Here is a 27,411-nt window from a genome sequence, read left to right as displayed (position 1 = left end):
CTTACTCAGAGCCACCTATAACTAGACCTTTGTCTGGTACACGTGAGCTCGGCGCGAAGAAATCCGGTAGCTCCAGGAGTGTCTCTGAGCGCGTCCACGAAAAAGCGCTTAGACTGACACTCATCCAGGCTACAAGAAAGTGGAAATCTTCGCAAATCAATGAAAACGCTCCGATGCTGAGCAAAGAGTAGTCTGAGGCCTAACCAGCGTAGGAAACTGACTGATGGTGGCAATTCTGTGAAGTTGGAGCTACTCAGGTATTCAGCAGCATTTGCAGAGGTTTATGTGCACAGCAAGAGCGATAGTTGCGTCTTCGGAGTGTACGGCACTGGCAGGACAGCGCAGTTTGCTCACCGAACGCTTACACGTAACACCTAGGTGCAGGGTGCTTGAACTAAGGAGTCACCGTGGGCAGGAGTTCAGTGCGCAGCACTAAAATGCAGCCCAGAAATGGATTTCAAGGTCACATAGTCCAGAACATGTGGTTTGACGTACCAAACGGAAGTAATAAACGCGTGAAAGGGACTTAGCTGTGGTAGAAAAACCAGAAGCATCCACGAGATAGACTAACACTGTATCAGAGTAGCTATACTGAAGACCATTGCTGACTGTTGTTATTGGGTAACCGCTGTGGGCGGACTCAGCTAGCCAGAACAAGATGGGGAGAAAAAGCCATTTAACGAACACGGAGACACATAAAGCTTATTCTTCTTAATGCAAACAGAAGATCAGATGACTACCAGATTCAATCGTTAGAATAGAGAGTAGGTTGAGTCTCCATCTGACGATTAACGAATTGTCAAAGAGGCGATTAGGATCCAGAGCTACGCAAGAATTTTCTGTCTCACTGAATACCCACTGGTGACAAACTCAAAGCTCACAGAGAAACTCTATTATACAAATTAAGCTTCATATTTTTTTGTACAGTCATAAAAACCTGTGTGTACGCCCAAAGCTGTGTGAGTGACATCTCGCTAATTATGCGTCCACGTTTCCGCCACTGGTACCCCGCTTAGGATAGCACAGGTAAGCAGTAACTATTAACTGTCGCTCCGTGCCACTGCGTGCCACTTCCCAAGAGCCACTGGTACCAGCCTAATCAACAATGCATACCGGCTTTACTCAATCACGTCTGTGCTACTCTACGCAACAAAGACGACAGGTATTGTAGTGAACAGCTGGCCTACACTGTTACTACGTATGGTCCCTGGGCTAGTCTGACTAAGTGCACACTCTGCAACTACTGCTGTATACCCTAAATGGCCATATACAACTGAGTTCATATTATTGAGAGGTAAGAAAAACCCAAAATAATAGAACTGACTGTTGACCCTCGCTGAGGGTCAGTGCCTGAGTCACGGCACCAACCTCGCATCCAGCCCCATACCCGGTGCTGGCTAGCGAGCACTCTATTCCCTTTTATGATTTCCTAATATCCAATGGTGCCTTATGCCTTAAAATATTTTATATTATTCATGCCCTTTTGCGTTACTAAGCCTCGAGGGGTGGCGACGAAGGTCAATTGTAGTGCCCGGCACTACAGGTATGGCATTTATTGGGCATAGCGGAGCAGAAGCGTCTACTCGCGGTGAGGCGTCGTTTGTGCGCCCGAGTTTTTTGGTCTGTTGAAGCATATGCAAGCTGAAAAACTGCACTGAAGTATGGCCGGAAAGTCTTCAAACAAACCTTTCGTTTTTAGTATGAACCAGAACAAACTTCTACTCTGGCGTGTATCTTTCACTTTGTACAAGTCTAATTCACCCGCTTTCTTGCTCCTAATTTAAAGCATTTGCTATCTCAGAACAGAATTTCGCGTCAAAAAGTGAGAGCACTTAAGGAAGACTGCACATCCGACCCTGTATTCACAATACAGAGCTACAATGCACCACTGTATAGACCCTCAGAAAGGCTAAACTGTGCCTGATTATAGGGAAATGCTGGCCAAGCAATGATGCATAAAAAATCGCACATGAAGCACTGACCCATTTTGCAGTTTCTCGCATCATATGCAGAGAGCTGGAAGCCTTCCCTTGAAGTAGAAGTGGCTATCGTGGTGGCATCTGCCCTAGGCGCCGGCATTGAAGGAACGGAGTTTTTCATGATTCAACAAAGGTGCATGAGATGTTTGAGCAGCTCAACACGGCTATGACTGAGGCAGGAACCACATTCCCGTTGCGGCATGCACTCGAAGAGGCTACAGCATTCCCCTGCTGTCCCCCTCCGGCCCCGCCCCCCCTCGTAAGGCCCAACGGCTTGTTGTTTCCAGCGAGCTCCCGTCACCTTCCTCAGTGCTGCCCGTATCCAATGCTGTCGTGTGTGACCCCTCACAGTGCCGAATGTCACTCCATATGCACAAAAACTTCGGGTAAGTTCTGCTGTGCGCCTCACCCCCCTAAAAGAAGGCGAGTTCTGCCATGCCATGGACGGCGTGTCAGCTGCATCCTTTCTCAACAACATCCCTTAAAAAAACCTAATTTTCTTTTACAAGTGCGTGATCTGCGGATTTAGACTAAGCAACGCTCAGAATCCTACCCGCTTGATCTAACCACACAATGTATACCTATGCTCCGCAGGACACCGAACGGCAGCCAAGGGTCGGACCTTCTGCGCAGTTGTCGCGCCTTTCGCATCAACTAGTGTTGACATTTTTTTGTAAAAAAATACGTTTTGTGTATATATTGAACTTCAATAGATGGAATAAATTCTGACAATGCTCACTTCCCCCTCTGCCGCACCCAACTACCGGCAACGCCGCGTGAGTGCAGCAGCAGAGGAAGCGCGGGGTGAGCAGCAGCGACGGCAGCAGGCAGCAGCAGCAGCACCAGCAGCAGGTCGGCCTGCTATTGTGGCTTTTTGCTGTGAATTGATGACAAAGTGCTTCTTTTTTGCAGGAGCCGTTTATTTTCTCCTGTGGAAGCCTAACGGGAAAAATTTGGGGCCCGAATGCCCACCAGATTTTGAGCTGTTGCGCTGCAGCAGCTGTAGCGGTGCGCAGGCAGCAGCTGCAGCAGCAGCAGCACCCCGCCTGCAGCTGCCCGTGTGCTGCAGCAGCAGCAGGCTGCCTCGAGGCTTTCGCAGCGCGATCCGTTCCCACCGGACGGCTCTCTTTTCTACTTCGTTGTAGGGGCCTTTTAAGGCTCCGTCCCCAGAGTTTGTTTATTTTTGTTGCTTGAGGGTGGTCCTTCGTCCCTCTGCTAACTCAAGGAGAGGAGGACTCCCCACCGCTAACGTTTCTTTGCAAAGGGGCCCATATCGGAGGTACATCGTAGGACAGATAGACAACTACTAATTTGGTCGGGGCGGGATTTTATCTGTTTAGCTCCTGAGGCTAGAAACCCGCCGAATTCAATATAACGTGGCTAAGTGTCCGTATACTGGGTGCTCATGGCAGTCTCCGTGGCCGAGAGTCCTCCGTACACAGGAGCTTCTCGTCTGGGGTGAAGCTTGCGGGCCCCACACTGACTGGTCCACTGGGCTGGTGGTCGTGTTGAGCCTTCCATCCACTCATCTCTCCCATATTCAGAGCCCAAAAGGCCTCACACCGAGGCAACATTTGCAGCGGCTGCCGCAGTGACCCAGGCAGCGACTGCAGCCGCTTGTACTTCCTGGCCTGCCGCAGCACACGTGGCAGCCACTACACAAGTAGCGGCCGTAGTAGCAGTCGTAGTGGCTGCAGCAGGCTTGACAGGACGAGCAACGATTCTAGGAGGCGCTACTGCAGCAGCGGGTACATGAACTCGTCGTGCAACGCAGCAGCAGCTGCTGCGGCAGGGACGTAAATGAGGCCAGAAGCGGACCCCGATTGCCCTCCCGTGGCACTCGGCATGGCGGACTGCGCTGTTTTTGTGTCTCCCCAAGGCGGCGTGTCGCTCGCCAGAAGCACCAGCAGCGGCAGCGCGCCGACTGCGCCTCACCAGCCTCTGCTGCACCTTACTGGGGACGTGTCTTGCTACAGAGAGGGGACACTGCACCGCCTGATTGCTGCGAGAAACGTCCCGGGTGTCCGCCAGTGGCTGAGCAATCCGTTCTGCCGAGATACAATCAACGACTTCAACCATGCAGGTTAGCTGCTGCTGGTGTTGCTTTTACCGCGCATGTTGGAGATGCAGGGCAGGCAGTGACGAACACAATTGTGGTTTAATTTTTCGTGTTTTTATACACAGGTGAAACTCCCCTTCACGTGGCGCTGCATGTCTGCGAGCCACGTATCCTGTCGCTGCTCCTCAACCCTCCTCCCGTCCAGATGCCGCCGCAGTGCCTCTTGGCTTGCAGCAGCAGCAGCGGGGGCGGGGGAGGCGAGTGCGTGGGTGTAGCGCCAAGCGGGGGGGGGACGTCTGTCCACGGGGAGTGGGCTGCTGATGCAGCGAATGCAGCGGCAGCAGCGGCAGCAGCAACTGTGGACTTCTCTCTCCCGCTCGACGATATTCCAGCCCTCCACATTCTTGTTGGCAGGTCCTCATTTGCTCACGTGCGGGCAGACGCTGCAGAGTGTCTGCGGCGGCTGCTGCACCACGTGGGGCTGCTGCACATGACCACTGGAGGCTCGCGTGTGTGCAGCAGGTGCACCTTCACATCAACAAGCAGCAGGGGCAGCAGAAGCATCAGCAGTGGCAGTTGCCCTCCCAGGGTTGAGTGCGGTCTCCAGGAACTGGACTTGGATGCCACTGACGGGAGCGGGAAGACGGCTTTGCACGTTGCTGCTGCGGGAGGAGGGGCTGCTGCAGTCGAGCTGCTGCTACACGCAGGAGCGGACCCACTTATTGCGGACAAGAGGGGGCTTCTGCCGCTGCATGTGGCTGTTGACAGCCGCTCTGTTGGGTGTCTGCTGCTGCTGCTGGCGCACACTTTCCCGGAAGACTGCTTCTACTGGTGTGACAAGCTAGAGCAGCAGCAGCAGGAGCGGTTAGTAGTCGGTAGCTCAGCTGAGGCAGCATCCGTGGGGGAATGTTCTGATGCCAGGGCACCAAAGAAGGTTGTGCTGCAGCGGGCTGAACGGAGGCCCCTGGTGCATTGTGCGACCAGCAGCAGTTTGGTGTACCGCATAGCACGCCGGTGCGTGCGGCGGTGCTCTTTCCGCTGCCTGGCCGCGCTGTTATCTTACCCCTTAGTTGCTGCCTGCAGCGGCAGGAGCGAGCCATCGTCGGAGGCTCCTGAATCGGTTATGGCTCTGCAGCTGCTGCATGCGCAGCAACTGCAGGAACTCGTCAGCCTCGCCCGCCGTAGTGGCTGCCTTCAGTTGTTTCTCTCAACTCTCTCCGAGTTGGTGGACGCTGAGCCGTCTCACTCGGTCGCCGAGGCAGTTATCGCAGAGGCCACAGGGGGCCGGGGGCCCTTGCAGGGTCCCATAACGTACGTACAGCAGCGTTGCAGTCGCAGTGGCCGGTGCTACCGCGTACCGGAAGCTGCTGGGACCCTCTTGGCCACCCACGAGAGCTGCATGCATCACTTGCCTTTGCCTGAGCCGTCAGACTTTCCGGTTAAGAGGTTCAAGCTGATGCAGAGGTTCCCAGAGAACCCAAGCAGGCTTGAGGTGAGACACTGTGGCCCTCAGGGTCTTTTTTGCTAGCCTCCATTCGCCGCCTCTAGTAGTATCGGGAGAGCCGAATCCATATCTTGTGCTGCATTCTTCACTGCTACGGACTGGCCTTGCAGGTGCTGGTGCATCCGTCCTCTGGGGTTCTGAAAGCTGCGGAGTTTCGTCACCTGGACTGGATTGATAACGCGGCTCCGGCCTCCTTGGCAGACATCCTTCGGGTTCACGATGTTAGCTATATATTCAGGCTTAAGCAGAAGTGAGCAAGGGTTTTGGTAGGGCGTCGACCCCTGCACGCGCCGCTGCACAGACTGGTGCACCTACGCTGTTATTTTGTTACGTCTTTTGCTTTTGCTACCAAAGTAGCAACTGCGTGGCGACTCTCCCATGGTTTGCGTCTTTTTGGGCCTCAGAATCCGCAGCACCTTTGGTACGCGGTCAGTGAATAAGTCGTTCTCCGGCAGCAGCAGTAGCAGCAGTTACGGTGGGCCGAGTCCCGTGGATCAGTTTGCGTACTCATTTGCTGACGGAGACACTCCTGTGACAGCGCTCAGCTGGGAAGCAGCAACTAGTGCGGCCGGCACTGTTATTGCTGCAGTAGATGCCGTTTGCACTGGCGCCAAAGTGAACGCCTTCTGTGCGGGTGAGCGGCAGCTGCAGCAAGCGTAGCGTGTGCCGCTTGAGCGACGGGATACAGCAAGTGGCTACGCGGTACTTCGTTGAGTGCTTGTCCATGTTGTTGATGAGGCCTGTGGTACTGCTCTAAACTGGAGCAGCAGCAGCAGCAGCTTGTTCTCTTCTGCTCCAGAATTTGCTGTCAAGTGTACGTCGGTTTTTCGCTGCAGTGCGGCCCCCAGGACACCACTTGGGAAGCTGGGGAGCAGCGCAGACGGCCCCTTACGCCCTTACCGACGAGGATATCGCGTAAATCTTTTGCCAATTCCCTCACTTTCCTGCCTGTACATGAGCAAATACGTGTGTGTGGTGCCTTAGTGTGTACTACGCTGGTACACCAGAAGCCGATGCATTCTTATGCATATTACGTGTGAATAGTGTACGTGAACGTGCTTGGATTGTACCACGTGCGCATCCCGAATGTGTCCATCCACACGCGCGTCTGCGCAATAGATGCGCGAGCCTGCATCATTGTGTATGAATAGTAATGTGAATGTGTAGCTAGGCCTCAGGATTCAGCAGCTGCTGTTCAGTTCCGTCGGAGTCCGTCCAACGGTTGTTGTGCGTACTTTTGGAATGGTGCCTGTTCACCACTTCGGGAGTGCATGGGCCGTGTGGTTTAGGGTCGCTGGCTAGACTTTGTTTGGCTTTGCGACCTCAGGGCTGGGAGTCAGGGTTTTTGCGTGCTAAATAATGTGGCGATTGGGGCTGCGTACGCTCGCTACAATTACGCACATAGAGGTTCGTTGGGACAACGCACGCTTCTGGAGCTTAAAGATTGTACACTATTTCTGGGCTCAACATATATTGTTGAGCAGTTTAATTATAGAAAGCAGAAGAGCCCCATTGATTCTTTTTGTGTGATAGTTGCTGTTTGGAGCTTGCAGCTGTCTCTCTTGCCAATCGATTCTACGGCTGCTGCTGCTGCTGCGCCCAGGTATCCGGCGCATTGCTATTGTCGATTTCGATGCTCATCATGGAAACGGCACTGAGCAAATCATGCGCAATGTCGGCCTTAAATTCAGAAAGCTGCAGGTGAATGTTAAGGGCAGGAATCACTGCAAGCCCTACGCCAGGCACTAGGTCCTGTAGTGGAAAACAGCGAATATCAAATTCGTCGCTGTCTTCGCCGTAACAGTTTCTGCTGTTGCTGACTGTACTAGTGTTGCGTTCCTGAAATCCGAGCGTTAATTCCGGTCCTATCTCTGCACTTTAGTAGTAGCAGTTGCGAATTTGTTTCTTGGATAGTCGTTTGTACGTACATCTGACTTTTGGGGGTCGTGGCTGTTCATTGGATGTGGCTCAGGGGTTATCAGCGTTGCTGGCTGATGGAAGCTCCCCCGCGGCAGGACAGCGCACGCATCGGGAGGCACCCTGGGGACCTCCGTCAGATTCATGGGAAGCGGAGGGGGCTCGGGCGCCGCCAGAGGACGGTGCAGCTCTCCAGGACGTTCCTGTTCAGCTTCCCATGTGGTTAGGGTGGCGCGACGAGAACGACTCAGAGGAGTTGTTCTTTGCATCTATACATGGTTAGTCATATGAGGACGTTACTGGTTTGATTTAGGAAAGCAGCTGCTGTCACAACCGCGTTGTGCTGCCTTTACATATATCACTTGCAGCCTGAGCGTGCTTTTGCCTCCTGCAGCGTTCGACGGCAACTTCTACCCGGGTACGGGCGCAGATTGTGAGGATTTCGGTGAGTCTTCCGAAGTTTCCTTGGCTTGTTGGCTGTAGTTGCTCGTGCACGTAGAGTTGTGCCGGTTGGTTTGTGGGACATCGTAGTACGGGAGTTAGATCCGAGTGCGGAGACCCAATAGTGTTTTTTGGTTGGATTTTGGTATTGCTGCAGGCGGCCCTACTATCCTGAACGTGACGATGCCTGTGCATGGGGCTTGCTCGACGCCGGTGGAAGGGTCAGAAGGGGACCCGTGCTGCCGGTGCGAGCGTTGCAGCGAACAAAGCTGCATAGGGCCGAAACCCCGTGGTGCTCATCTGGGTACTGCAGCGGCAGATGCTGCCTGTGCTTCTGGGGATGAGGGTGGCTATCGGTGCCACCACTGCCGGCGACCTGGTTTGTCACCACGCTCCATTCGCAGTCGCTTGCTATTCAAGCATCGCGTTTTGCGTCGCTTGGAAGCATTTAGGCCCGACTTGATATTTCTTAGTGCGGGCTTCGACGGACACATCAAAGACCCTATTGGGGGTGAAGCTGTGGGGTGGACTGAGGATGACTTCCACTGGCTTACCATGCAGGTGCAGCGAGTGGCGCACCGGCACTGTAGAGGTCGCTGCATCAGCGTACTGGAAGGTGGCTACAACGTGAGGGGTGGATCCATTTCCCCGCTGGCTCTCTGCGTGCGTGAACATGTAAGGGCCCTCGTCAAGGCTGCTCACATGCAGCAAGAGATTGACGCCCACATGCAAGCGCAGCAGGCTCATGCAGCCGCTGCAGAAGCTCACAGTCAGGTGCACGCAAAGACTGTAGTCGGCGTCCATCAAGAGGCCAGACGGTTAACGGCAGCGGGAGGTCTACAGAGTGTCGCTGGTAGCAGCGGGGAGGAGTCGCATCAGGAGGGACGTCTCACTCCCACCCCCCATCCGGAGGGTAGCGACCAGCTGGACCAGGAGGGCCCTTGGGCAGAACCGGACCTGTCAGACTACGGGAGCGACAGTGGCTTTTCGAGCTCAGAAGATGAGACAGATGCGTTCTTAGATGAATGTGAAGCAGCAGATCATGAGAGCGCAGTTACAGAAGAGGAAGCGGAGGAAAGCGGGCCTTCAGCAGCTCCAGTGGCACCAGGGAACCCATACGTCACGACGTCGAGCCAACCTCCTTTCTGTGCGGGCGTTACTTCCCAGGGGCACACAGTGCAGCCAGCTGCCGTGCCTTTCATTGCCTCTTTTGAGGAAGTTCCCCAGCATAGTTTTGGTCCCACTGTGGGGGCAGCCACCACGTATGTGCACCCGCCGGTGCCTGGGGACCCTTGTTGTAAAGAGCACGTGGTGAGAACCGTACTCCAGCCCACAGTAGCAGCGGCAGCAGCTGGGGCGGGGCAATGGGTCGGCCATGAAGACCAGCGTGTATTTCACACTATTCAAGAAGGAATAACGAGCCCTTCCGCGATCTCCTCGCTCTCTGATGACACTGCAGCGGCCAGCAGCGGCCCTGACGCCGCCGCCGCAGCGGCTGCAGCTGCGCAACCTGCAGGAGGCTTTCTTGTGGGGGCTCCGTGCCTCACTGGTTCTGTGGTTTCGGCCGCAGCTACAGGGCCGCCCCCTTTGCCGCATCAGCAACCCAGCACTGTGTTGGCGACCTCCACAAGTGCCAGCGACGCAGAGGCATCGCCGCGTGTGGAGGATCACGTAGCGGCAGAAGTGGGGGAGCCGTACAGCAAAGCCCAAAGGTTGCAGTTTCTCTGTGGGTTTCCAGGATAGGTGATTTTATGTGGGGCGGATTTGGGGTTGGCCATGATAGAGCATGGTGGCCAGCGCAAATACTGGTCTAGGATGGCTGTGGAGATGCGCCTGCCGTACTTGCAGGGGTCTCGAGTGAGGCGGAGGAATTAGAATCCGTTTTTGAAGAGGGCAGGCCGACTAGCGGTGCCAGGGTCCGGGGTCGTCTAGCGTGTATGCGTGCATACAGAATAACCCCGGTACAGCTTTGCGCTGCCTTCGTGACCGCAGCTTGTTGTCTAGGTGGTGAGAGTGTGGTTTAGTTGCCAAACTGCAGTCCAGCAGACAGAGGGGCTCCAGGGCCCAACGCGCTAACCAGAAGCAGCCAAGTGTATGTCCGGAGTAGGTGCGCAAGTGAGCTGGAGAGTGCGGCAGCGTCATCTCACCGTCTTCTTCTTGCACAGCGCAGCGCCCGCCGCAGCTGTTGGTGCGCGGACGGGGGCTTTTGGGGCTGGAGGTGGTTCTATAGTGCACGCAACTGGTCCCCTGCGTTGTGTATGTAGTCTGCATCTCACCGGGAGAGCAGAAATTAGAATAATAAAGGGGGTCAGTAAGAAGATGTGTGTCTATGGGCCCTCGGTGAGCGCAGCAGGAGCAGCGTTGCGGCTACCCCATCGCATCCCGGCGTTGGGGTAAGCACTGTCAGTCGTGCCCTCAGTTTGGTGCGTAGGAGCTGCGGCCGGCAGGTTTTGCTGTTGCCAAAAGCAGCTGCGTTTCTTTTTGTGGTGGATTTTCGAAACCGAAGGCCTACCAGTGGTGCATTTTAATGCGTGCATCGTTGCGTTAACGCTTATTGTCTAGGCTCCATCTACCCCTAGGGAGCATCGTTGTTCCACGGTTCCAATGCAGGCGGATAGTTCCAGTAGCACCGCAACTATGGCCATACAGTTAGTTTGGCACAAGCGAACTGCTAGGTGCCTGCCGCCGTTGTTGTAGGCCAGCAGCTGCTTCTGTGCAGCTTCTGCTGCAACTTTCGTAGCCCACGAGTACCCCAAGAGGTGCTCGTATATTAACGGCGCCTCTACTCCTCAGCAGCTGCGAGCTCAATAAGCCTCATGGATGTACGCTGTTCCTCCTCTATCTTGGCCTTATCCTGCGAATACAACCCATTCGCACTAAACAAACATGAAGGTGTGCGCGGTGCTGAAAGCGCATCACGGGCTGGTGAACTCCGACAGGCTCGAGCATGTGTTCTCCATACATATCCAGAACACCAAAGCCCGAGACAGATCAAGGACTGGGGCACGAGGCTGCAAGGTGGCGGCTTCCCTCGCGCCGTACAAACGGCAAATCGAGCTTTCAAGACGACGTGAGCGGAAGTGGGCTAAGAATGGTGAATTCCTTGTAAGCGAACGCGGGACAGTACAAACCTTGTACATCAACGAATACAATGAACATGCAATAATGATGCACACCACATTTAAGCAGAAAATACGTATGGCAAAGCAACGCACATGGCAAGCACATATATCTGCTGAAGGCTAAGATTCAGCGCTACGCTAGCTAAGTTTGACAGAGCACCTCGTCAGATGGCGTTAGGCGGATGATGCGATTACAAATGGAGACTAGGTCTGTCTCCTTGCTGAAGCGGCCTTGACTCTTTAGTGCCTCCGCCAACTTGTGCAATTCCTCTTTTGTCACACAGAGGAAACGCCCGCGGTCGTCCAACACTCCACACAGTCGGCCCGCCTCCTGCAGGCTTTCTATCCGTTTCACGCAATCCTGCAGCAGAACAACCACAAATGCTGAACTCCAGGTTTGCTGCAGTAGGCCGCCGTTGCTCTGCTGCATCGTTTGAGGCGGCGAATGAAAAGGCAAAAGGCGGGGGAACGGATTGTAAAAAAACCAAGAAAGCACCTTCGTTTTAAGACCAAACTCCGCCGCTATTTCATCTAGCTCAACAGCTTTGCGCATTCGAATAAAACTCAAAAATTGCTCCAGTCGCTTGGCCTCTTCCTCCGGGGTGACGTGCAGCTCTCCCTCGGCCTCAACTTCAAACGTTTTCTGAAAAGCGTCCCAGAGAATGCATATACAATGCATGCACGTATCAAGCCAGCTGCGACTCTGCGCGCTGTTGCAACTCAAAGGGGGAAATGGAGCTAATGCAGTTGCACGTTGCCTATCGAGGTGTGGCCACTGGCCTGTGACGCTGCTGTGCTTTGCAGTCCCTTTCCACAAGTGAATATGGATGTAAGCGTACATCCCACGAGTTTGCAGGCGCGTGGACGCATTAATACCTATGTGCTGCTGACCACGCCTACAGCTTTGGCCTAAGGATTTGAAACATGCTCTTCCCATGCCTTTGGCGCGAAGCAAGCCTTCAATTCGTCAGGCGCATTTTACAAACACTGCTTCACTGGCCTTGTAGCCGCGTCAATTCTACCGGCCTCACTCAGTTCGGAGTCTTATGTAGTGCATCCTAACCCTACAGCTAAATTTCGCGTGCCTTACCTTCCATTCTTCGTATTCCTCCTGTTCTTTTTTTCGCTTTTCTTCAGCTAATCGTTCCTCTTCAGCTTCTCGTTCAGCTCGCAGCCTGTCTCTCTCAGCCTGAGAATAAGAATGGCCGCAAATCAGCAAACAGTCCTACTGCAGCAGGGCGCACCCAACTGACTATTCGTAATTAAAGGGGATCAGGCTCTCCACACTTTGTCGACAATCTGGCAAGAGCTGAAAGTCTGTAGAGAAAGCCTGTCATGGAGGCAGCGCCTGGGGCAGGCACATGCGGGTGGTAATGAAGCTGCTAGGACAGCGTTTACGGGTGCAACTATAGCAAACAGTACCTGACGCTTCCTGTATGCCTCCTGCTTTGCCTGCTTGTTAGACATATGTGCCGCGCCCTCCTGATCCGACTCTGATGCAGCTTCGGCAGCAGCAGCAGCGGCTGCAGCTGCTGCCGCCAGAGCTGCGGCTTCTCCCTGCTGCCGCCTTTGCTCGCGACGCTGCTCCCGCTCTTCTTTTTTCTTCTGAGCCGCTTGAAGGTCTGTACTGGCGGCGCGGGTGGAGCTCCGGGCTGCAGAGGCTCCTGAGCCCCCCGACATAAGTTCCTCCAAAGCCGATCGGTCTACATTCCGTCCGCGGGATTCGCCAGCCCGCGGCTGCGGCCTGCAATGTGCACAAAATACAAACCCTTGGCCACTGCCCTTGGCTGCTAGAAATCAAGCTGCTGGCGACAGGGCCTTAGTTAAACGCAATGAGCATCACACTTGCAAAAGGTATACTTATATTGGGCCCTTGAGGACCAGCCCGCCGAGACATTCTGACGGAGCAGGCGCAGTGAAGCTTAGCTAACGTGCTTGATGTTGAGCTGTAAAAACGGTCCTTGAAGAAGTAGAAGGCGCCCGCAATGGCGACACAAGCAAGCCCAATGGCGATGGCCACTGCCGATGTGTCGATAATGCCCATAGCTTCTTCCTCATGGTGATGGCGCTGCTCTTGCGTCGCCTCAGATACCATAAAAGAGCTCGAGACGGTCAAAAGCGCGGTGACAATCCCACATCGCAGTCCCTTTGATGTGTACTGGACCAGCTTCTGAGGGCTGCGGAGCACGTGAGACTTCTGAGGCCCCCTCATGGTGCAATAAGGGAAAGAAAGATGTTTAAACATGGACGAAAGACAAGAACTATTGCCACAGTTTCCCATCTGCCTGACGCAGGGGAACTGTAGTGATCTGTTGTCGTGTGACGGGAGGGTCTACGCTGTACGAATTCGCGTAGACGCCGCCATTATAGAAGTCAAAGTAGGGACACAGATGTGCGGAGCCTGACGCTATTATGAGGAATAGAATGGAATGCGGTGCAATTAGAGTAACAGAGATTAGTACGCCACAGCAGAATCCACGGGATGTCTTCGTGAACCGCCGCGGAAGCGTGCACAAGCAAAGAATGAGCCCAAAGCCCGACACTTTCTAATAATTTTTACGGAGTATAACGTTAAGTAAGACATGCATCGGTGAAAAAGAAGAAATGGCAACGTTTTTATGCTTTTTATGCATGAATAGGACGTTCGCTGAGCAAGTGCTGCAGGCCTAGCTCAAATGAGCCCCGTAAATGACAAGCTCCCGCATGCACGGAGATCCGATGAGTGAATTATATTTGAATTTCCATCGTGATGTTGGCGAATAATGGCTGTCAAATTCTTAATCTGAATATATGCTTTCGCCGGTCTCTTGGCTAGCCCATCACGAGCAGCAACTTTGCAAGTGCACGTATAAGCCTACAAACACAGTTATGTGTGGAGACACGTGGGGTTCCCAAACAAATTTGCTTCAACAGCTCTGTGTTTGGATATTCTTATATTCAAGGAGCTGCGTCTTTGCCACAATTTGACTGCATGTGCTGTGGCTGCTGTACCCAGTACAGGAAAGCCTTAGAAATGAGCCACCCAGCTGACGACTTCCCGCCATTGGTAACGTCATTTTCAAGCGAGCAACAGAACTTTTAGGTGGCATTTCTTGCCACTTAGTCAGCATATCCCATATGCAGCTTTCCTCTGGTGAGGGCCGCTGCTACTAGTGGCGTGGACAGAGCAAAGCTTCTATGGGATAGGGCCCAATGCCGCTGCAGCCGCAAGCCCTACGCGCAGCTCCTGTTGCAGTGCATGCAAACAGAACGCATTTCTGGCGAGTGCGTTCTTGCTGCAGCTGCATCAGTCTCTACCGTCCCAATTGCAGCACATCCAAGTTCTCAGGCAGTAATACCAGTAGGCAGCGTGCTTGGCCTCGTCAACCTAGTGCGCCTGCACCCATCACGTGGTTCTCGCCTGACGGCTCGCGTTGCATGAGCTCTCTTGCCAGCCCCATAGTGGCTTCCGAGGCTCCATGGGCCTTTCCTGCCATTGCTGCAGTCCTCGGCATCACCGCGCACTGGAGGTGGCAGAAGAAGCAACAGGCCTTTGTTGAGTCGGGCGCATGTGCTGCAGCAGCCAGTTTGCTTGGCGCATTCGCAGACAGTGCAAACGGCGCGAGCCATTCGCAGCTCAAAAGTAGTCTTTACGAGTCCTCTGGGGAGTCGACAGAATATGTCTACTTGCAGAATCGTGCAGGTTCTGCAGCAAATATAGCATCTGCTACAGCTGCCACTGCCACACCTGCTGTTCCCGAGAATGCGGGTGACATGCTGCTGTTCTTCCACGGCGGACTTTGTGGGAGTGACCAGCTTCTGGCTTCAGGCCTGCGTTTCCCGCCCAGTATTCAGCACTTGCTGCTAATCAATAGACGGGGATATTTGCGTTCGTGTGTTCCTACTTCGTGGGAAGAACTCCAGCAGCAGCAACCTTACAGACGCAAGAGACTCGCCTCCAGTGCTGAAGGAGCTACCTGCGTCACTGCGGAGGACAGAGCCCGGCTGTGCAGAAATCGTCTTTGGCACCAGGCGGCGCTGTTCAACAACGTAGTAAGTCGCGTGCTGCAGCTGCAGAAGGAGCAGCAGCTCTCCGCCTCTGGAGAGCTCCAGAAACGCGAAGTTGGGCTCCACCTTCTGGGCGTTGGTGTTGGCTGTGCTCATGCAATTGCATTCGGCCATTTCTTTCCCGGTAGGTTGCGCAGCATTTCTTTAGTCGAGCCCGTGCTGCAGTTGCAGGCGGAAACAGCAGGGGGACCTTTAGAGGCACACGTCTTAAACCGTGTTGCGGTATACAGACGGCTACTGGAGCGTCTGCCCAAGGGCTCTGTTAGAGTCCCAGTGCCGCCTCCTAAAGTCTCTGGCCTTGAATGGATCGCCAGCGGCGCGGCGAGGTTGACGCCGGGGGCTGCACTCGCGGTGTTACTTCAGGCAATGGCTTCAAAGTCGTGCCAAGCTCCACCCTCCATCCATCAGCTGTTGGAGGCAGGAAAGCAGCAGCCGCCACTGCTTCAGCAGTTGCTATGCAATCCTGGGGCCCTGGCTAATTTCCCCGGTGGCTCAAATTCAGAGATTCCAGAGCACGTACAGCAGCAGCGTCAGACACTGAAGGAAAAGCAGGAGCTCTACAGACAGCTGCTGCTGCGAGTGCAACACGTCAGCGGCAGTTGCTTCTTGGCCGCGCGCCTTCCTGGGTTCATTGAAGACTGCCTGCTGCTCGCACCATGGCGCGGAGAAGCTCCAGAGACCAGCATCGCAGGCTGGCTGTTTGAGTGTTTAGGAAGGCTGCAAGTGCCACGTCTGATTGTGCTTGCGGGGAAGGGCAGCAACAGCAACAGCGAACTCGAGAGATATCGTAGTCTTTCAGGAGACTCTAGCGCGCCAGTAGAGGTTGTGGATCTGCCTGAGGCTAGCCCGCAGACTCTCTTGCTGACACATGCTACGAAGCTAAACGTGCTACTGCGGCGGTTTCAGTCTGGGACTGTTTCCACAGCCTCTTCGGCGGGCTGAGGCACGGAGGCTAAACTACAGGTCATTAAGATCCAGAGCATGCACATGCATGCAGTTTGACAGACATCTGGGGCTAGTTCGTGGGAAACACAAGTAGCGGTAGCAGACATTGCAGTGGACCGGTACACACCGCAAATAATTCCAAAGCCACTTGGCTAGGATCTGAGGCTTTCACTGCAGCCACTACTGCGGGAATAGCTACAGTTAGTCAGAGACAAGCCTATTTCAGGTCGATGTTGTCTGAGGAACCCCTGCACTCGCTAGTGCTGGTGGAGATCCTCTGCCCACAGTTTACGGATTCCACCCCGACTCCGCTGATCCCTGATCCAGCCACATTGTAAACGCTGCCATGCGGTATCGGAGAATCTGCATGCAATAAATCAACTCCAGCACGAATTTTCACGAGAATGAGGGTCCCTTTTCTAATCTCCCCGACCGCGGCACAAAAGGGTGAAAAGCAATGGGCACAGCCCTACGGTTGCGCATTTCGGAGTTGGGATCTAGACATGCAATCAAAGGAACCCACCGAGCATAACACTACTGCTTGCTCAATGTAAGAGCTGCAGAGACGCATGCGCAGTCTCTCCCGGGCCTTCTCCATGAGCTGCATGCAAAGGCGCACAAACGAAAGGCGAAACGTGGTCGTAGACAGTCACAGTAAAGTAAACAGCCTCAGAGACTGCAATGCTTCAGGGACTCGGCAGTGCTGCACAGAAAAACCTAATATGTGTTTGTATTTTACAGAGTCGCCAGCCGCGGAGTAGGGCAAATCTGTAGCAGATGCCATCCAGGGAAGCTGGCCTCTAGCCTCGAGTTGGGTTGCGACCTCGGTGGCGTCCACCAGCTGCAAACACGCATGCATCGAAACTGCGACGCTAAATCCTTGGCCTGTAATACTTTACCTAAGCCCTGGCCATCGCAGGAGCGTACACTTTCGCGCTTCTCTTTGATATGCTCTACGAATGCTGCCACTGAAGGCTGCACGTCTTTCAGCAAGACGGAGAAAGCGGTCGACGTCGTGCCAAGCGTTCGACTGAGGGCCCGATGCCACAACTGCAATCACAGCAGCAGCACCTTTGGCACAACAGCTGTCCTTGTATTCTTTCTTACCACTGTTAGGCGCAACTGAAAACGGCAAGGCGCCCTGTTGTGGCGTTGTTTCTGCGGCCATTGTTGCAGTCTCTCTTGACCAGCTGTTACCGGTAGGGCTCATTAGAGATGAGACAGTGTGGGCCCTTTACTTTGCATGCTTACCACGAGTTGCTGAAGCACGGATAAAAACAGGGCTAAGGAAACACTTGCGACTTGGCTCAAGCCAAACATCGCATCAAAAATAGGCAAGCGGAGGCCCCTAACCTCTTTGGTTAATGCCGGCCCGTCGATGCCCTTCAGTTCCCGAATGCTGGCCAAAACGGCGTCGCAACAGTTTGTGAAGCACTCTGCATAAACGCGAACTCAAACAAACAAGCCCTCAGCCCTAAATTGGCATCACTCATCATTCTGTACCTATCTGGCGACGCACAGCGGTCAACACAAGAAGCATGCTGATCTGTGCACTAACGAGACAACCAATGTATGATGCTGGGGAGCACACACCTCGGCAGCCATCCAGGGCCTCGCGAATGTGACTGGCCTGCAAAACTGTCCAATCAGTAGAGTCATCCACTTTATTACTCTGGATTACGCATTCACATCAGATGGCACCGAACCAGCAAAATACAGAAGATATCCGAGCAAACACATGCAGTACGCTCTCAATCGCATCCACAAGCGCATGCGCAAGCAATATACACCTTGTACAAAGTCCACGGAGAAGCACAGAACAATTCACCGCCCACAAACTACAGAGCCACAGGGGTGTGCTCGCCTCTTCCTGATTCTTCAGCTTCATGGCTTTTATGAGGATCCCGAGCGTCGCACACTGGTGGGAATAGAGGGCCTTAAGCAACCCGCAGCTGCTGCAGGAGCAATGAGCAGTGCCGAGGGCCTCGGTCTGCCGAGAGGAAGCAGACGGCCAGGCAGAACGCACACACCCACATCCTGGGCCTGAATGCAATCAGCCCGATTCAGCCACAAAGTCTATACATTCATTTGCCCCAAGAACACACATCCAGTTCTTCTGCAAGCCTCGAACACTTATTCAAATAAAGAAGTTGGACTTCCTCAGTAACCTCATTACGAAGTGGACTGTAGCCTTTGAGCCATCCGCCCTCTACCAGAAGTCGGGGATGCGGGAGGTGTCATCGTACCATCTGTGACTTGTTGAAGTTCCGCGATCAGGTCTTGAGCCGCACGAAGCCTATCATCTTGAAACTCTGAGGACGGTTGCATCACCGTCAATATAAGGCGAAGGCGCCTGCAGCGCCATCAGCACAAACCGCTCCCTGAAATCCTCTGCATCGGCCTTTTGCATAGATTCTTTAGTTACACTGGTAAGCGTCAAGGTAAGCGTCAAGGACGAGCTTAGAGGAGCTGGGATGTAAACGTAGAAGGGTCACAGCGCTTTTAGGGGTGCATGATTAGGGCCGCCGTTACCTTGTCCTTCCGGGGATTGAGCGAATAAGAGAGCCGACAGCTTCTTTCAGCGCTCCCTCAGCCCCTCCAAGAGCGCCGTCTGCCTCCACGCTTTGCGAGTCTGTTCCGCAAGCAGACGCTGCCGTTGCGTTGGCTGGACGACAAGCAGCGCAGGTCCGGGAGAAGCAGCAAGTAGTTTGCGGGTTATTGTTACTTCCTGCAGATGTGACAGAAGCTTCGGCAGCACGCGACGGGGGCGCAACACCATTGGCCATACTGAGGCTGTTCCCAGCCTCAAAGACTTCGGGGGATCTTGGGGCCTCCTTTGGAAGAGCTCTTAAAACACCCGCGACAGACTGCAGCACATTGACCTCCGCTTGGCTCAGTCCGGGTCTGTACAGCGAGCCACTGGCTTCCCAAGAAGCAGAGGTCTCTTCCACAGCCCCTGTGGGCAGGGGGGACTCTGGGCTAGGAGACCCTGAGACGAATTCGTGGCGGGACAGGGCGTGGCTGGCCTCAGCACCCAACAACCGGCTTGGCCACGCACTGCGCCAGATCTTTGGGTGCCTGCGCAGTTTAAAACAGTTCCCATGCGTTCGAAGAGAGATGAAACAAGAAGCGCTGTCTGAATTCAACAAAAGAAGACGGGCTGGATAATAACGCGTTCAAAGTCCGATTCGACAACACGAACACGAATCCACAGCGCGCTACGTCCACCTTTCGCACGGGCCGCAAACAAAGTGGCCACAGGGGTTGGTAACGAAATTGGATGTGAAATTGTGACCCTTCTCGATATGTGATAATAACCACAGTCATCCCCTTAAGCACAGCCCTGTGGGCAGTGGGAAGCACCACACAGCTGCGGGCAATGACCATGCACGGGCAGCGAAACAGGAACCATACAGGCGTAAAGAACAATCACAGGCAATGGACATATACAGATTGAGAGACTGTCATCACATAGCCAAAACGAAAAGAGAGAGGATGGCAAAAAAGGTAAGCGCCACAGTGTGAAAGTAAACAAGGCGCCTACAGCCGCACAACATAAAAAGCTATATGAATAGACGTAGTCCCCTCCAAAAAGGAGCGAACCCAACAAGGCGAAGAATCAAGCAACAAAAGTCCACGGAAAAAAAACCCAGCACACACAACTCTGAGCAGAATACCAGGCAAAAGGTGCTTAGCTCAAGGCAACTCAACACAACGCAGCAGATTACACAACAGCACAACATGAAATACTACCGTGCAGGATGACGCAGTAGCTCACAGTCCTGACAGCCACACCGCAAACAGAGCTCTCTCTTCTTCGTTGAATGCGGCTCTCATTAGTGCATCTTGCGTGGGCTCCGCTGGTGCAGCCGGGCTTGGAGATTCTTGCGAGGTGCCTTCTTGAGGTGTGGGACTTGACGTGTCTTTTGGGGAACTTGTAGCCCCGTCTTTCCGTTGTAACTGGGCCTTGAGGGCCTGCGTGGACTTGTGCAGCTGCAGGGCTCGGCGAATGGGGTGAGCAAGCTCTCGTGCATAGGTTTCCTCGTATGTCACTAGACTGACAGAGGTTAGCCCCAAGTCTGAGCAGGTAAGGGGTGCCAGGGCGCCAAAAGAAACGCCCGCCGGGGCCTTTTTAAGGAAACCACCTTGCAGCCCTCTATCTGCATGGCTGAGGCCAGCCGCCGTGAGCCACCACTCCACGGGGCCCCGGCAAAGAGCAGCAGCGCGCAAACACCCTGACTGCAGCAACGGAGCAAGCGGCTGCGAGTGAGGCGAACTCGAAAGATTCCAAAAAAGAATGACTTCACTTTGCTCGTACATATGAAAAAACGCTTCCTGGAGGCAAAGGAGGCAGAGAGGACTACAGAAAGAGAAAAATGTACCAGCAGACACACGTAGTCGCACGTAACTAGATCCACAAATAGGAACCAATATATACAACTACATGCACACGAGGACACACGAGCTGCTATGGATACTTAAATGACCAGCGACGCAAATACAGAATGCGACAGTAACGAACAGACGCTCTGGAGATGAGATACCGCAAGACAGAGATGCACATAACGGAAGCCCAAAACGATAACACTTTTCCTGGTACTGATTCGCTACAGACAGCAGATAAAACAGCGCTGGCGAAACCTCAATTCAGGCCCCAAGTGTATGCATCCATATACGCAAAACCAAAGTGCGTGTAGATGCCTGGAGTTCTTGTTACCTGTAGCGATGACAGTGTGCCTTCTAGGGAATGCTCGGTGATGAGACCCCACAAGCGAAACTCCGGGATCCATGAGAAGCTCCCCTCTTCAATTGTAGCAGATATATAATCCGCATACTGACGATTAAAGCACGCATAAAGGCCACAGCAGCGACTCAAGTGTAAAAGCATATGAAAAGCAATGGTCACCAGATAACACAGGCTAGATGCAATCGGAAAGGAGGAAAGCTTTAGCAAGAAAAACTGTGGCGGGAAGTGTTAAGAAAGGCAAGAGGTGATTGACGCCATTAGGGCAAAGGACATGAAAAGCGGAAGAGATAGGCAGGGTTAAAAGGGCAGAAAAAGTGATGCTCACACGAAACAGGATACATCAAAAGAGCACTAGAGGTAACAAACATGCTATATATGAGGGAAGTAGTTGAAAAAGAGACAAATGCTGCAGGAGCAACTCCCGGTCTCACTGTGTTTGACATTTCTTCCTGCGTTTCTTTCCACAATTTGCACATTTTGCTCATGTGTGCTCTGCGGCATTATCGAAGGCCACAGCAACAAACAGAGGAGAGCCTCGTCCATCAGTCTCACAAGAGGCTTAAGGAGGTGCTGGAGGGGCTCTTGTGTTTGTTGCTGCATGGCTGCTGCGTTTGCTGCTTCTGCTACTGCCAAGCGTGCTGCTGCTGCTTTTGACTATAACAAGAGGACATTTTTCCTAACGTACTTGAGAGCGATAAGACAAAGCTACTGCAACTATTTCACTGTTGGCATCAGCTCCCTACATACTGCAAGCATCTCGGTAGCCCAGTCACTAACGCTGTTGGCTGTTAAAAAGAACAATTTGGTCTATGCGAATACCACAGCTCCTAGTCGTGGCAGGGGCCTCAAGACCTACAGGCAGCCATAGTCGAAATGAGTGCACGTGAGGTACAGGCCAAGGGAAAGCAGCAGCGACTCCTTTACATCCATTGCAGCAAAGGAAGCGTGAATGGAGTAAAGATCCCCAGTGACATAAGACAAAGCTACCCGAGTTTGATGTAGCAACGGGGACGTGCGCAGCTCTTCCATACTCAGGCCCTGCAGCAGAAAGTGGAATGAAAAGACAAGCAGCAGCAGCACAAGTGTCCTTCTTTAGACCTCAACGAAAATCACAAGGACTCGTTGTTACGCAAAGCTGTTCCCATTCACGTAGGCCGCAAGCAGCGCTGAACGCTTCAGCACTAGCGACAGCATCCAAAACGGAACAAAGCGGCAGCAGCAAAAGTAGCAGCCACTGCGGCGATCTTCTTACCGCGTCTACGTATGAGAGGGCTTCAAATAGGAACCGACGCCGCACCCATGCTGATCATAAACAGCAAAGTGCGGCAACAGCAGCACTTCAGGGCAAACAGTTTTTCTGTGGGCCTCTGTTGATGATTAGCGCATAAAAAGCTACGCCAACACAACTAGCTGGTGTGCCAGCTTCCTCCAGTGGTGCGTCAACGGCAGCTAATGCGTAGCAACTGCATCAGAGGCTTCGCAGCAGCAGGAGCAATAACCTACTGCTCTCATCTTGGCTGCTGCTGTCTACCTGCGCGTCAACCATTGATTTGTCCCATCTCAGCAAGACTTCGACAGAAACTCCAATGAGCTCTGCCAGCAAAGAATCTATTCTCTGGCGCTGAACAAGAGACAAAAGCAGAAGCAGCAACAGCCCTGCAGCAGCAATGCGTCACTGCACTGCCCGCAACCACTGGAGACCCACGCCCAGTGCCCCGAAGCAACGAAGAGAAGCAGCAGAAAAAGAAGCCAGCATGTGCAAAAGCGATGTCGGCAAACAAGAAAACGCAAGACACTAAAAAGGAAGAGATATGCATTGGCGTTACAAAGGGAGAAGGAGGGCATCCAACTGCAGCTGATCCACACTATATTTTCTTCGAGGGTAACGCGAGCAGTGTCTACAGCAATATTAGCAGCAAGAGCAACGTGAAATTATTTTCTGCCCCCTTCATCTTTTACCCCGCTATGCTGAATAAAAAGCTGTCGCCATTCCCGCAGCCGCTGCTCCGAGCTATCCGTTATGTTTCTCCATTCACCGAGTGCTGCAAGCACCCGGAACCCCAAACAACGCATGCGATACAATCAGTTCATGCTGTGCATGCTGTGCATGCAACATGTCCGGCCGCCTTCACTTCTCATTGCCCCTCCTTCCTAAAGCTTGTGGCCTCCAGAATCAATAACATTAAGCGAGGAGGCCTCCCAAATGAGTGCCTGGGTCGCCCATGTTTTAATATTAAGTGCCCCCCAACAAGGTCTTTGTGCCTCCTTGGCTCAGGCCTGGAGTGTGTTAGGCTAAAGACAGAAAGTGGCGTCGCAAGTCATGCTGCTTGGGGCTAAGCACAGGAAGAAAAAATGAAAGCCCCAGAGGCTGCCGGGTTTCTGCTACGCTGTCATTCGTTTAGACTGTAGTCTACTCTCGGAACCGGAACCTTCACAAACTCAGAAACCCCAATGCTAGTTCATGCCGACCTAAGAGCGACTTGTCTATCGTCAACAAGCTCCGCACTTCCCCCGCCGCCGCCTCAGGCTCAGAAGCAGCTGCCAGTGCCGCAGGCCGCAGCTGCAGCAGGAACTCTCGCACCTTTAGGCGCTGGGATCCCGTCTGATGGAGCCACATTGCACAGCACAGCACGGATATACGCAGCTACAGAAACGGAGCAAACAGAAGATGAAGCATTAGCAGCCAGAGTGCAGCGAATGTTGCAAACAACAGACTCAGGTGCACCACTGGCGCCCCCAGTTGGAAGGCCGGTTGGAAGGCCAGTTGGAAGGCCGCATTAAGGGGGTCCTAAGTGCCCGCCCAAGAAGCTCCTCGTTTCGTGTCGTCAGAACAGCAAAGTAACTTTACCAGGCGGCTCGCATAAGCCCGAAAAAAGCGGAAAGCGCAGAAGTGGCTGGAGTAGTTTTTGAAGAAGCTGTAGGCGTAGTTCGCAGACAAAACGACACATTGACGCTCTTACAGACAAGCAAGCAAATATATGAAGGGACTATCTTATTCACGGTGCACATACGAAAATGCGGCAGGTACACGGAAGGAACAGAGATTGAGAGATGTGCTCAGACAAGACACAAGTGCCGCACTGTATCAGATGCGAAGCGTTGAGCAAGAGCAGTATATCCGTTGGTGTTTCAAATGGCTAGGGCTGTCTCAGTGCGAAAGTAGAAAGTAACAAAGCCATCCAGCGAGTGCCGCACTCCAAGTCCGCAAAAACCTGCCCAAAACCCCACTGCCTTAATCATTAACTGACTTGTGAAGCTCTTCTACGGGATCACCGTGGCACTCCACTGCCATCCACAAGGCGTCAAGCCCGCGCTCTGCAACGGCAACAACAAGCCTGCAAGAAGAGCTGAAATAGCAGCACCAGGCATATTTGTACACTGGGGCAGAAGGCTTAAATGTAAACAGTCTTGGGGTCGCACCTACGATTTGAAGTGTCTTTCGACGCACCTGATAGCAACTGGTCGTGCCCATGCAAAATTTCCAGCCCTCTTTGCACTAAAAGATCCAAAGCGGCAGTGGCTCCTTGAAAGCTGCAGGAACAGTGCAGGTATAGTGTCACGCCTAGGCAAGGGCTTTTGGGAGGCCCAAAACGCTGCACGATTCTGTTGTTGCTGCTGTTGTCGTGCTGTTGGCATGCATGCATGCATGCATGCATGCACGGACGCAAGCAAAGAGGCAGGCAGACGAACCTGTTGAAAGATCTCAGCTTCTTCAAGGCCTTTTCTGTCGCGTCCTTGCCGTTGGCTGCAGCAAGGCGGATGAAGGCGCCAATGAATTCGCCGGCAATTTCCCTGAAAACGCAGCCGTTCCACCTGAGGATCACTTGCTCAGTTATTGCTTCAAATGGAAAAAAAGTAAATGACTTTGAATTGAACGCATTACGGGAGCTCCTGAGAATCTGCAGAGGAGGCTCACGGTTTGTCTATGGCGTTGGCAGCCTCGCTAAGAGCATCCTTCAGCTTGCCACTCTTCACACCAAAAGACAAAGCATGTCCACGGCAAAAGCAGTTGCAGCCGCAGCACGCGCAGGAACAACCACAGCACCAACAGGAACAGCAGTTCCAGCTACAGCGATGTCGCAACTGCAGTGCCAGTAGAAGCTGCAGTGGCAGCAGAAGCCACAAAAGCCGCAGAAGCAGCAGCTGTCGCAGCGGCAGCAGCCGCAACAGTCGCGGTTACCTCAGTGAGCAGCTGAATCTTCATGGCCTGCAGTTCACCTGGCACGATGCAGCAACTGGAATACTTTTTCAGAAGCTCTGTACTCAACAAACATTTCAACAAACAAGCGCGCGTCCGTACGCAGCATATGAAGACGCCATACACTTCTATTCGCAAAGTGAGCCACAACATTGATCCAAATAAACTTTCGAGAAATCCGTTCTTCGAAGAGAATCTAAAGGCGGAGTTGCTGGAAAGTGCAGCTAGATAAAAGACTGTTCAATACTACTTCGCCTCTTCCCTTTATGTGCCTAAATTCCTGCACGACTTAGCACACATCTGCACAGCTTACCAAGCGCCTCGTCGGCTCGGTTGCATTGCCTCAAGACGGAAATATGGACAATCAGAGCTGCGCCAAACATCACACAAAACAGGAAGGTTCCCACCTAGGGTTTTAGGATCTACGCATTGCCAGTGGGAGCCCCTGAATCTGAAATGCAACAAGAAGACTGAACTGCTGTTGGCGCTTGCTCCCGACAATTCGCACCTGCGTTGGAATCCTTCAGTTGTGTATTCACCTTGGGGTCCTGCATCGTCTGAGGGTTGACCTTGGGAGGGTCTGGCGGCGGTAGCTGCTGCAGCAGCAGGTGGGCGAGCTGCAGCTGTCTGTGGGCACTCGGGTGGCGAGACTGTAAAGACAGAGAGCAGCAGCTGGCTGACTTTGTTGCCTATACTCCAGCTTTCTTCGCGCACATGTAAAAACCGAGGCTATTTGCCAGACAGCCACAGCCAGCAGCACATTGAAGACCGCAGGAATTGACCCACAGGCATCAAAGCCCAAACTATTGCCCAGAGAAGATAGCGCGGCCGCCGGTAGGCCTTGTATAACCGCAGCGCGTGCTGCGGCAGCCAAAAGCACAAAAAAATTCAGTAAACAATTCATAGACAAGTACCTCTCGCGGATTAGCAGGGCCCTGGCTCAAGTCCTCCTGCTTTCTGTCCCGCTTTAGGGGATGAAAGCGAGGAGGATTTGAAGGCATGCGCAGCAAATTGAAGCATGGGATACAAATGCTTTAATTTGTTCGGCACCAGTGTGCGCACTGGTCAAACTATACCCCAAACCCTAAACCCTTCTACCAAATTTGTGTGGGGGCTCGCCTGAAAGACGTTACAATCAATCTCGAGGCTGCTGCACAATTCCAGCAGCTGCGCCTCCTCCCGAGCCTCCGCCAGCGTCAGATTTGGCAGCGCCGCCGTGCGGCAGGGCGAAAGCCGAGCTGTTGGCAGCAAAAATGACATTAAAAGCCATTGCAAGCAATAGGAAGCAGTGGGTAGCCCCTGTTCAGCACTTGGTGCAGCACGGGCTGCAGCCGACAGGCCTCACTCGTGTTTCGGAGCTCCTAGTGTGCAATACAGAGAAACTAATGACATTAAAATCCACTGCAAACAATAGAAAGCAGTGGGCAGCCCCTGTTCAGCGCTTGGTGCAGCACGGACTGCAGCCGACAGGCCTCACTCGTGTTCCGAAGCTCCTTGTGTGCAATACAGAGAAACTCGTTCAACTCGGGATCATCCCGCGGCAACTGCCGCAACAGGTCGACTGCCTCTCCAGTCTTTCCTAAGGCGCAGCAGATGCGCAATCAGCTGCCACCTCGCTGCAGTTGTAGTGTTCTTATCCAGTTGTTCAATGCGGCGACAGCTACGGACTCAAAAGGCCCCTCACGGGCATTCTGTCATTATGAACAGAGGAAATAAGACTTTAAAAATGCCAAAGAAGATTTAAACTGATTCAGGAAAATCTTCATGCGGAAATGTGGCTGCCGGGTGTGCGCGGTGGAGAGCCCTGAGGCTCAGAAAAGCCTGCCCGTCATTGGGCTTAGAGCAGCAGCAGCACGGAGGCAGCAGCAGCAGCAGCAGCGCCTGACCTTGCCTTGTCAGGATAATGACCTTGATGCTCTTCACCAAGAGGTCGTAGTGCAGCTGCTCCTCAGGGTCACAGTGCAGCTGCTTCTGAGACCAGAGTAGCATCTGATTCGCCGTGCGAATCGCCTGGCGGAGATCTCCGGAGTCTACAGCCGCCGTGAGGTTCGATATGCGGCTCTCCATTTTCCTCTTGGGTTTCTTTTTCCGGCAAAGAGACACAAACTCGGGCGGCAGCTCCAGCGGAAGCGCTAAAGACCACGGCGCCCTGTCCCAGATAAAAACGCCCGAGATTCAAGCCTTAACGTTTCTAAAAATGCCAAAAGTAGTAACAAATTAGTAACTGCGCCAAGAGATCTCTATCAGCAAGGCCCGGACACTGTTGGCCGAGAGTTCCGCACAGCCAACGTGCTGTAAGGGAGGCGGGAAAATACTTGAACGACAACTATGGAAACTCATCACGCAAAAGCCTTTCCTGAGGAGGAAATAATGCAATGTGAACGAGCTGCATGCCCGCAATTAAAGAACGGCTCCCATGCTACCAAGTCCCCAGGAGCCTGGCTGGCAGCCG

General features: G+C 53.4%; 4 protein-coding genes across 4 annotated transcripts; 2 read left to right on the top strand and 2 right to left on the bottom strand.

Annotated features, from left to right (window-relative positions):
* Window positions 1-3,779: 3,779 nt before the first annotated feature.
* On the top strand, window positions 3,780-9,643 carry ETH_00021920 (histone deactylase, putative; the record flags this gene model as incomplete). The annotated part of the gene is made up of 10 exons (XM_013373263.1): window positions 3,780-4,062; window positions 4,164-5,530; window positions 5,653-5,792; window positions 5,947-6,176; window positions 6,379-6,457; window positions 6,870-6,949; window positions 7,146-7,243; window positions 7,515-7,737; window positions 7,854-7,904; window positions 8,058-9,643. The coding sequence occupies 10 exons, from the start codon at window positions 3,780-3,782 to the stop codon at window positions 9,641-9,643; spliced, it is 4,137 nt and encodes a 1,378-aa protein (XP_013228717.1).
* A 1,039-nt stretch (window positions 9,644-10,682) lies between these two features.
* ETH_00021915 (SJCHGC09143 protein, related) lies at window positions 10,683-13,303 on the bottom strand (the record flags this gene model as incomplete). Its single annotated transcript, XM_013373262.1, has 6 exons — window positions 10,683-10,754; window positions 11,183-11,383; window positions 11,519-11,665; window positions 12,113-12,211; window positions 12,445-12,766; window positions 12,954-13,303. The coding sequence occupies 6 exons, from the start codon at window positions 13,301-13,303 to the stop codon at window positions 10,683-10,685; spliced, it is 1,191 nt and encodes a 396-aa protein (XP_013228716.1).
* A 1,136-nt stretch (window positions 13,304-14,439) lies between these two features.
* ETH_00021910 (uncharacterized protein) lies at window positions 14,440-16,011 on the top strand (the record flags this gene model as incomplete). Its single annotated transcript, XM_013373261.1, has 1 exon — window positions 14,440-16,011. One exon carries the CDS (start codon window positions 14,440-14,442, stop codon window positions 16,009-16,011), a length of 1,572 nt encoding a protein of 523 aa, XP_013228715.1.
* A 291-nt stretch (window positions 16,012-16,302) lies between these two features.
* ETH_00021905 (uncharacterized protein) lies at window positions 16,303-27,026 on the bottom strand (the record flags this gene model as incomplete). Its single annotated transcript, XM_013373260.1, has 27 exons — window positions 16,303-16,377; window positions 16,538-16,615; window positions 16,754-16,855; window positions 16,942-17,064; window positions 17,266-17,450; window positions 18,261-18,367; window positions 18,547-19,092; window positions 19,793-20,349; window positions 20,732-20,848; window positions 21,193-21,253; window positions 21,618-21,799; window positions 22,014-22,063; window positions 22,265-22,382; window positions 22,721-22,803; window positions 23,231-23,363; window positions 23,610-23,676; window positions 24,010-24,076; window positions 24,210-24,292; window positions 24,452-24,553; window positions 24,678-24,730; window positions 24,942-25,018; window positions 25,273-25,329; window positions 25,468-25,609; window positions 25,746-25,820; window positions 26,079-26,197; window positions 26,437-26,538; window positions 26,846-27,026. The coding sequence occupies 27 exons, from the start codon at window positions 27,024-27,026 to the stop codon at window positions 16,303-16,305; spliced, it is 3,642 nt and encodes a 1,213-aa protein (XP_013228714.1).
* Window positions 27,027-27,411: the final 385 nt, after the last annotated feature.

This window comes from Eimeria tenella, genomic scaffold, assembly GCF_000499545.2.
Source record: "Eimeria tenella Houghton genomic scaffold, Eth_scaff128, whole genome shotgun sequence".
NCBI classification, from domain to species: Eukaryota; Apicomplexa; class Conoidasida; order Eucoccidiorida; family Eimeriidae; genus Eimeria; species Eimeria tenella.
This window is presented reverse-complemented; position numbering and strand designations above follow the sequence as displayed.